General features: G+C 38.2%; 1 protein-coding gene and 2 long non-coding RNA genes across 3 annotated transcripts in view; 2 read left to right on the top strand and 1 right to left on the bottom strand.

The window, feature by feature from the left end:
- LOC140377638 (uncharacterized) overlaps nt 1-5,760 on the bottom strand; it is a 6,993-nt gene extending 1,233 nt beyond the window's left edge. Inside the window, exons 1-2 of the long non-coding RNA XR_011930117.1 lie at nt 5,689-5,760; nt 2,914-3,061 (exon numbers count right to left, since the gene is read on the bottom strand). This is a non-coding gene — a long non-coding RNA (uncharacterized lncRNA). The remainder of the gene's footprint in view (nt 1-2,913; nt 3,062-5,688) is intronic.
- A 36-nt stretch (nt 5,761-5,796) lies between these two features.
- LOC140377636 (keratin, type I cytoskeletal 19-like) lies at nt 5,797-9,552 on the top strand. Its single transcript, XM_072463116.1, has 6 exons — nt 5,797-6,219; nt 6,744-6,826; nt 7,365-7,521; nt 8,140-8,304; nt 8,387-8,512; nt 9,305-9,552. Exons 1-6 carry the CDS (start codon nt 5,830-5,832, stop codon nt 9,527-9,529), a joined length of 1,146 nt encoding a protein of 381 aa, XP_072319217.1. The 5' UTR covers nt 5,797-5,829; the 3' UTR covers nt 9,530-9,552.
- Nucleotides 9,553-9,843: 291 nt separating this feature from the next.
- Nucleotides 9,844-10,000, top strand: part of LOC140377637 (uncharacterized) — a 555-nt gene continuing 398 nt past the window's right edge. Inside the window, exon 1 of the long non-coding RNA XR_011930116.1 lies at nt 9,844-9,927. This is a non-coding gene — a long non-coding RNA (uncharacterized lncRNA). The remainder of the gene's footprint in view (nt 9,928-10,000) is intronic.

The following is a 10,000-nucleotide window of genomic DNA, read 5'->3' as shown; positions in this document are numbered from 1 at the left end:
AAAATGGCACTTTAAAGGCGCAATAGACGATCTGAGAACTCAGGTGGAAGTGCGCATGCGCACTCCCCCGTGCGGACTGATACAACACACACCTGCGTTTGTTTATTAGCGCAACAGATCGCATCGCATCTCTCGTCTCCCGTAGATTTCTGTCTTCTTATGAGTCAGCTCAAAATGTCTTTCTCCATCTTCATTTTGTCCCGTACACTAAGGGAACTGTATTATGATAGATCCATGCGCTTAGACACGCGGAAATTGCTGCTCTCATGGGGACGAGCCGCACGCGGCTGCAGGTGAGCGGTAGGTGCGTTTTATGATTGATACGTGGCAGGACTAATCAGCAGTCCACGCCACGAGAAAATAAGACTCAGATTTGGCTCAAAAAAATCGTCCATTCAACCTTTAAATTAATAAAAAGAAATAAAAAATGACCTCATGATTTAAAAAGAAATGAATCTTAATGTTTTTCCTAGAAAAAAACATTAAGAGCATTGCCACACATAAAATAGTAACCCATGTCCATAGGCCTTCGAGCCAAAGGCTAATTTGCAGACCTGGTCCCTAACTTTAAAACAGAAAAAAACAATAACATATACAGTACATACAACATTCAGCACAGTAGGTCATATTTACAATGGCTTTAGTGTTCCCTGGCTTGATTTAATTTAAGCCACTGCTTCACGTTGTAGTTAAACTAGTTCAGATCTGTGAGAGTTTTCAGTTGGGCAGGTTCAACAGACCAAGCGTGGTCTGTGGTCTACAGTCACAGTTTGCAGCGCCCCTTGTGGTGACACCATGGGATTACACTTCTGAATCAAGTTACTTATCATTTCTGGAGAAAGATTATTTACACATTTAAAATTAAATTTTACAAACAAATTTAATACATAATAAAAATTTCAAGACTTATAAATTGTGCTTTTCTATAATCGTACAAAAGTGGAATCTCATCTGCTTTTTGTATATCACTTTTAAAGCCTGTTTGTAAAGAGAAGTTTTACTTTTCATGGCCTGGCCTGACCCCACACAGTGACACAGTATAAGTATTACTACATAACTCACTTTGAACACTTAACATTGACACTTGAAAAACATAATAAGATTTAATATTATTATGATTATGATTAATGAATTTTACTTTGACGAGCCATTATCTCCAAAAAAATAGTTACTTTTTCATTTAGAGCCCAGACAAATGCGTGTCTGTGATGACAACACCTTCACTTTTAACACACCGCCTCCACCTGTCACACCTTATCATACCTGAAACATAATGCTCCCGTCAGCTCTGACAGCTGTCATACCACAAATATGACGGACACGCACTCACAAAGAGAAAACTATTATCACTGAAGAAACAAATGAACTGACCCGAACAGGGAAACGAGTGAAGGTTTGTATGTTCATTCAATTGTTACTCAAAGTATTCCTCAACAATAAAACAAAGTATGATTGATTAGGGACACCACACTTTTGCTGAATGTCCCTCTTGCTCTTTCCCCCTGCAATGCTTAAATGTGTTTGAATGTAACTGGGCAATACAGTGGATGAAATACTCAAAAAGAAAAAGGAGCACGAAACTAATAAATATCTCAATCAGATTTTGAAATGATTAAAGTGTTAAATGTGCTGATCTTCATAAAGGTTTGTGCTGCTTTTTGGTCAGCAAAATGCTACTGAATTGATAACTTCATAGTAGCTAGTAGTAGTAACTTCATTAATTGTAAAAAGAACAAAGAAAAGAATTCAGTAAGACACAGATACCTCAAACCATTACGGGGGCATCTGATTTTCACACCACGAAAGGAGGAAGTAGGTATTTAAATGTGTCTGACCCAACCCTAGCTCACAAACCTTTGGCACATTGTTAATATCCAAATGCATTTATTTTAGGAGCATGCACATGTTTAGGAGAATCAAAACGCTTCTTTCTGCTCTTACTTACTTGGAAATGAACAAAATAATTGTTAATTATTACATGTAGACTTTGTGCAACTTCCTAATTTTTGTCCTGCTTTTACAATATACTTCCACGACCGGTACAGTGAGTATGTAATAGAACTATGAAAATAAATGCAGTAAAACAAGTTGGGGACAGATAAGAAGTGATCGTTAAGTTAAGGCGTGTATAGGGGAAAGGTGAAAACAGACATTTTCAAAGCAGTGACGCCTTGAATACAGGACAGTGAAGATGACTAAAACATGAATCACTCATCAAAATATAACTTTGACTAATGTGTTATTGATGCAAGGAAAGCCTTATCACATGATAAAACATATCAAACTAGATTTTTTAAATGTTTCCATTAATTGATCTGTGACGTTGTTGGATGAATACTATATTCTCAGTGGTATAGTCTACGTGATACGTAAGTATACGTATACTTACTAGAAGTATGGCTGGATTTGGACTTATACTTGGTGATTTCACCCACATAGAAAAAAAAATATAGATTTGAACTTTTGAGAAATCATATAGCCACTAGAAACATGTAGACCATGTATATACTGGTAGTGCAAACATGAGTGGTGAATGTGTTACTAATACATCTTTAAATTTGTTTTAATTTTATTATGACTATTAATAGGTTGAATCTAATATAATGATGAGCTAAGCCTGAAGTGAACAAACACTGAGTTTAGACCAGATGCCCTGCCTCTCACAACTTTTATCCTGATCTTTTGTGAATGGATTGAACTTTTGACATTTTCTTCCACAGGTGAAAATAAATTATTTCATCTTTTGCCAGCAACCACTTATAATGCATTAAGCATATACTTAAACTGTAAACAATTATTCTTATGTGTCATAATTTGTTACATTATTGTACCTTCTGAAATGCACCCGAGGTCACAAACTCGTAAAATAATTATACTAGGAGTGCCACGCTTCCAGAAAGGCTGGGCACATACCTGCAAATGCCAGACAAGTCCAGGCCTGGTTGGGAACCACTTTTCCTGGCATTGTCCCGGGACACTCGGCCTGAAGAGGGGGCTCTGTGTGGGGTATGGGTGTAGTCCACATGGGTGACAAGGTAAAGCCAGACCTGTTTGATCTCACCTGTAAAAGCACAAAACTAAATCAAGTGAGTTTACAATAGACCAGACAGGCTTTCTTCTCACTCAAAGGGCTCTTTCACTGATTTCACTGCGGTCTATTTTCGCACTATAAAGTGCAGGAGTGCTCTCAATACTGCATATAAAATATGTCTTTTATAAATATAATGGTTACTGCAGACACAAAAGGCGCAGAAGAGCCCAGGGAGAATTAGGTGACACTTTTTGGCGTGCCTCTCTCTATGTCTCTATGTATGTTGTCAAAGCAAATGCATTAGTAATCAAGGCTTACTAATACTTTGTCTTATTGTGTCTTAAACCTTTTTTTTTCTTTTTCTTTTTTATCTGTGTAACATTTCTCTAGCTCTCACAAAACAACAAAAAGCTTTTGTCATGATACAAAGTGAAACTGCCACCCAAGCACTGCCAATCAGAGTTATTCCTCCTGGGTTGAAGATGCATAAAATACTTTATTATTAGAAGCAGAAAGCATGAAGTGGTCTCATTTTTGTCACAAACTTCTGCTTTACAATATAGTCTTCGGTGGAAAACACAAAATTTACTGGTAACACTTTATAATAACTACACTTATTTCTGCCTTGAACAAAGACATGAACAAAGACAGAATTCATAGTGAACAATTTGGTTGTTAAGAATTATTCAGGCTTAGTAACTACTTAACTAATAATATAACCCTAACCATAACCTTACTTAAGTAGTTACTAAGCCTGAATCATGTGTAATAAACTATTTGTTCATTTTGAATTAAGTCTTTGTTCAGGCTTTATTAAGGCAAATTAAGGTGTAGGCATTATAAAGTGGTACCAATTTACTAAATACTCCGATACCCCCAGCTTTAACTATAGTATAGTGTATCATATAGTATAAGTATATTTTAATATTGTATTTAAATGTTAAATTATTATTGTTTTTATTTTTTTACAGTTTTGAGTGCATATTTTCTATTCTCCGTTTGTTCTCGTACTTTCTGTTGCAACACTTTAATTTCCCTTTTTTCACAAGTGGATTTTGGTGCTGTTTAAAACTTCTATACAAATACAAAATATTTACTTCCATGTTTTTCATTGGCATATGGTTTAGAGCACATCCTTGCACCATTAAATCCCTGATCTCTCCAATTAAATGATTATCACTAAGCTGCCATGTGGATTATAGCTTGAGATGCACTAGCCGCAACCACTTACAGAATACAAACAAACTGATGTTGCTGAAACAATTTAGTAATGACACAAGATATCTTTCAGACTATTTTTTTTTCCTTTCGAACATTTAACATATGTTTTGTTTATAGAGAACCTACTATATATATTGAGCCACAAGGACAGATAAACAGAGGTGTCCTCTTTTTTCTTTCTTTTTTAAACGAAGGCCCAAACCTTTTGAGTGTGAGATCAGACAAACTGAATCTTTTGTCAGTTATTATTGGCAGCAAAAGTTATTATTGGCAGCAAAAGCAGAACTTCAAAGAAGAGTATTTACTTTGCTCTGAGTCTGCAATATCTGAGTGTTATGGCTGCTGTCTGACAGATGTCACTCCCAAGTAATTAATGTTCTTGTAATATATTATTACCCCCATGTATCATATTCAGTTTCCTTTTTATGTTCACAATGCTCAAGAATGATGTTTTTTTTTTAGACTAGGTAAACCAACCAACCAAATTGAAATATGTTTCTTAATTAACATTGCAATAAATAAATAAATACATGCATTCCCCTTTTTGTATGTGTCCAAATTAAATCTTCCAAACTAGACCTGCTTCTATAAAGACTTGCTTCATAATCATTACTGTTCCATGACAGGAAATAATTATAATTTTCCTTCTCAGGCTGGAAAATGATGTTTGGGTTGCTAACATAGTCAAAGATAAAATAGGGGTTGCTGTGAGAAAAGGTTGGGCACCACTGTATCTAATCTATAATCAAATCTGAATAAATGTATAAAAGCAAGCTTGTTGTTTCTGTTCAAAACCTGGGAATGGAGCAATTCTGCCACCAAACACCACAGAGGCCAAAAACGTGTAAGAAAAGTCCTCAATCCAAGTAAAAGTACAATATTTGTTGTTTTGAAAAAATGCTGGGCTAATCAACTACACTTACCATACTAGAGTCAGATCAATCATTCACATTTAACCCAAGCGTAATAACAAATACCCTTTTTTGCCTTATTTGTTTCCTCCCAGAAAGTGTGTCTATTGTAAAAGCAGAACTGTGACAAAAAGTCTTAATAGAAATAATTGTATCACGTGCAAGCGCATCAACGTAAGACGGGGAGAGAGCTGATTGGCTGTGCAATGACGGTCCGCCCTGATTCACTTTAACGTTAGAAAAAGTTGTAAAATGTTATGCATGTGAAAAGCTCTGTGCCAAAAGAGAACCAGGAACAAGGAACAAGGAACATCAATTTATCTTTCATTGACAGCAAAAACGATATGTTGACTGATTAAAAGCATCAGACGGTCTCAATTAAAAAAAAAAAACACGCCTTCTTGTCATTGGACTGCGGTCATTTCAGAGATGAACCTGACATTCCCAGCACTGGACCGCTCCCTTTCTCTAGTATCCTGATGACATCTCTGCTCCTAACACCTGTCTGCGTGAGCATCCACCCACCTGTGACACCGCGGGGCACTCCCTCTCCACGCCAATACATAAAGAGCCTGTGCCCGGCTTGTCTGCTGCAACTCACTCAAGGACCAGACACAAAAAAAAACAACAAAAACAAAAACAAGAACAAGAAAAAACACCATCACCATGACGCTGCACCGTGGATTATCCTCCTTTTCCCTCTCCTCCATGCCCTCTCTGTCCTCCGGCAGGCGCGGGACGAGCGTGTACGGGGGCGCCGGGGGGTCCAACGTGAAGATCTCCTACGCCACCAGACCTCTCGGGTCCGGGTTCGACCTGAACTCCGCGCTGTCCGGAGGAGGCGGCGGCGTGGACAGCATGGGACGCGGCGGGAGCGAGAAGCTGACCATGCAGAACCTCAACGACCGCCTGGCCACGTACCTGCTGAAGGTGCGCTCGCTGGAGGACGCCAACGCCAAACTGGAGAAGCAGATCCGTGAGTATTACGAGAAGCAGACCCCGACCGCCCGGGACTACAGCAAGTACGAGGCCGTCATCGCCGACCTGCGCAATAAGGTGAGAGAACTCGTCTAGACTTATGTATTTTGTATAGAAAAAGACAATTTAAACTGTCAACCAGGTCTAGACAGTTTATCTGGAATAAACTGCTGGATATTTAGGCTTCTATGAAAAGAATATATGCCCAGTTTATCAACTTGTTTTAAGGGAAATGAATCCTAAATATGATTAAACGTTTTATATTATAATGAAAGTATCCTATTCTAAGAGTGCTTATTTAGAAAAGGTAAAACCACTGGGATAATGGCAAGTTCAACAACAAAAAACACTGTAAGCGACAAACTAATACTTAATTCTGAAAGCAAAATGGTAAATTGAGTTTTAAAGTCTCTGGGCAATGACTGGCTGGAGTCCAGTTCCCTGAGGCTTGTCGCTCTTATTCAAATGGCCTTAAGCAAATGTAGAAGCTTCCGGGTTCTATTTTTAACCCTACAAGGCATCTGGAAAATACAGTGTTTTCCTTTCTTTTTGGCAAAATTATAGCCTCACAATGTATTTATAGTATTTTTTTCATTTTCCAGATCAGCAACGCCACCCAGGACAACGCCAGGCTGATGCTGCAGATTGACAACGCCAGACTGGCCGCAGAGGACTTCAGAGTCAAGTAAGTACAACAGAGAAGTGCCTTTACATGAACATAAAACTGAAAAGGAAAAATGTCAGCTGACCGAAGGGGCCGGGGCGGAACAGTCAACACAGGGACTTGTGAAACTGGTTTCAATGAGGCTTCACGTTCTGTTTGTTGATACTAAGTTAATATAGTGTCAACAGCTTTATCTCTTTGGCATGTCTTTGAACAGCAAACAAAACAAATTCCTTACACACATATTCATTAAAGATACTCCTTAAGACTGCTAGGCTACTGTATGAATTTATTTCCTGGTTTCAGTCCAGTTTAGTCCTGGTGTAGACTTTCTTTTGGTCCTGATTTTTTCCTGGTCTAATTCAGGTTTAGTTCTGGGTTTATGCAAATTTCATCCCAGTTTTGATATGTGTACAAGTCTAAAAAGATAAAATTGGTATATTCAAACAAGATTCTTTTCACAATATCTGTTTGTCTAGTAACTTTACCTTGTATTTTAACACGGTTTGAATATATCTGGCCATATACTGCACTATACTTCTACTGCTCCGTCTGACAGGTTTGAGAATGAGATGGCTCTGCGTCAGTCGGTGGAGGCTGACATCGGTGGTCTCCGTAAAGTCCTGGATGAGATCACCATGAGCCGGTCCGATATGGAAATGCAGGTGGAGGGCCTGAAGGAAGAGCTGGTTTACCTCAAGAAGAACCATGAAGAGGTGAGAGGTTTGAGCCAAAAACCTGGTCAAAGATCAACAGTCAACTCAAATATTTGCCTGTTGACATTGGACATTCATCTGTTTCTTAAATAAACAGCCCTTCAAAACCATTTTACAAAGAGAACGTACCGATACAGGTTAAGACAGAGGCATTCACTTAAAGATTGACCCATTATAATAGTGTTTTCTTTATTCTAGGGTTAACAAAAACTCAGACAAACATAGATTATATGATGAGTAATCTGAGTCAAGCCCAACCCATCAACCCAAACACATTCACCAGGTTAAAATCCTTCAGATAGTTGGTCCTGAATTTCCCTCACAAGGGATTAATTAAAGTATCACTACAAATACAAAATGGTTCATACGAATACCTGAGAAATACCTACTACCACAAATCAGTCTAAAGCTGATTAAACCACAGGAAAGATAAAAAAAAAGAGTAGAAGAAGCCAAAGATGGTGACTTAGCTAGAGATGACTGAGCAAACCATAAATATCCCATTTGACAAACAACACAGTTTCAACATCTAATACCAATATGTATATATATAATATAGAACTATCAAATGGATATGATGGAATCCTTTCTTGTGTAAAACGTATGCTTCTCCTTCAGGAAATGGCAGCGATGCGTGGTCAGGTGACTGGCAACTCTGTGAATGTGGAGGTGGACGCTCGACCTCAGGAGGACCTCAACGCAGTCCTGGACCAGATCCGGGCCCAGTATGAGGGCGCCGCCGAGAAGAAACGCAAAGAGATGGAAGAGTGGTACAAAGTCAAGGTCGGTTATTAAATATCAGATGTACTATTCATATCATTTATTGGAAATGAGACATAACTCGTACATTTTTTTGCCTGTTCAGTTCGACAACCTGAACCAGCAGGTGGAGAGCAGCACCGAGAGCCTCCAATCGTCCCGCAGTGAGATCAATGACCTGAAGAGGACGCTGCAGAGCCTCCAGATAGAGCTCCAGTCTCAACTCAGCCTGGTAATGTGACGCCACATACATTATGTTTACAATACAAACTACACATGACAATGTCCCGGCCAACATATTCAACATAGATTTTCAAGTAGATATCTTTACTTTATTATTTGATTATTTGATTATCGGGTCAGGCATAATAACTTAACTAAAATGGTCCTGATTTAATCAAACGTTGATTTTTAAAAAACTTTTTTAGGTTAATTATTTAGATTATATTCAATTTTATTGTCAGTACACTTGTAAAAGCATCTAACCAGAGGTGCAATGAAGCAAGTACTAGATCAAAATGTATGTATAATAGAGATGTCATTGAAACGGTAAATATACAATGTAGAACCAAAAGTACAAAAGTACGATAGATAATAATATAGCTCATATGTACCGGGTACATATGAGCTATATTATTATCTATCGTACTTTTGGTGCAGATTTAAGTGTCAAGTAAGTGCAAACTCAAGAAAGTGCAGCTTGGGGAAGAAATTATCTTAGTCTGGTGGTTCTAGCCCTGAGCGGTTAAAATGATTATACATTATAAAACCTGATAAGAAGGACTAAAAAAACATCAAATGTATTTCATTTAAAGAACAAATATGTGTTATTTAAGCTGCCAACTCGATCTGGTCTTAAACACACTGCATTCATGAAGCCAAACCTTTTGCCAATATAACTCCTCAAACAGTCACTACTCCGACCTCAGGCCACTCAAGTGGAAAGACAAGTTAGAAAAGCAATTAGCAAAGCAATTAGCCTGGAATTAACAACCACTCTCTCGCTCTCTTTTTGTACAAATAGAAAAGTGCCTTGGAGGACCAGCTGGCTGACACCGAGTCCCGCTACAGTTTGCAGCTGAGCCAGATCCAGGCCATGGTGGACTCCCTGGAGAATGAGCTGGGCCAGGTGAGGGCGGACACCGAGAGGCAGCGCATGGACTACCAGATGCTCCTGGACATCAAGACCCGACTGGAGATGGAGATCGCAGAGTACAGGCGCCTGCTGGACGGAGAGGATGTGGGGTAAGAGGATGCAGTTATAATCATGGAGTATTTCAGATGAAACGGCACGGTGAAGTTTAGTGACAGTAAATGGTGTGGTACAAATGCATGAAAGTAATTGGCCAAAGTTCAGGGTGGAAAGTTACAGTAAAATATAAGTACATCAGTATTCAAGAACCATGACAGGACATCAAATATAGTTCAATGTACATTATTTCTAAGTAAATAATATATTAAAAGTATGTACGGGACACATTTTAGATTTTCTTATTACAATTCGTCAAATGTTCCCTTTCTGTGCCATTTTTGAACTTCTAAAACAAACACACTATTTGATTAATTAATTTTGATGTAAACTTGAAACAATATATAATTTATTCTGTTCTTTTAGTTCTCAGCCTAACCCTATCGTGCAAGCGAAAAGTAAGTCATATATTCATTATCAAATTTGTCATAATTTATTACCTTTTCCCCCATATTGACATATTGTTATTTT

Source organism: Eucyclogobius newberryi, unplaced genomic scaffold (assembly GCF_026437365.1).
Source record: "Eucyclogobius newberryi isolate DKJ021-1_F unplaced genomic scaffold, fEucNew1.0.hap1 SCAF_4, whole genome shotgun sequence".
Classification (NCBI taxonomy): Eukaryota; Metazoa; Chordata; class Actinopteri; order Gobiiformes; family Gobiidae; genus Eucyclogobius; species Eucyclogobius newberryi.
This window is presented reverse-complemented; position numbering and strand designations above follow the sequence as displayed.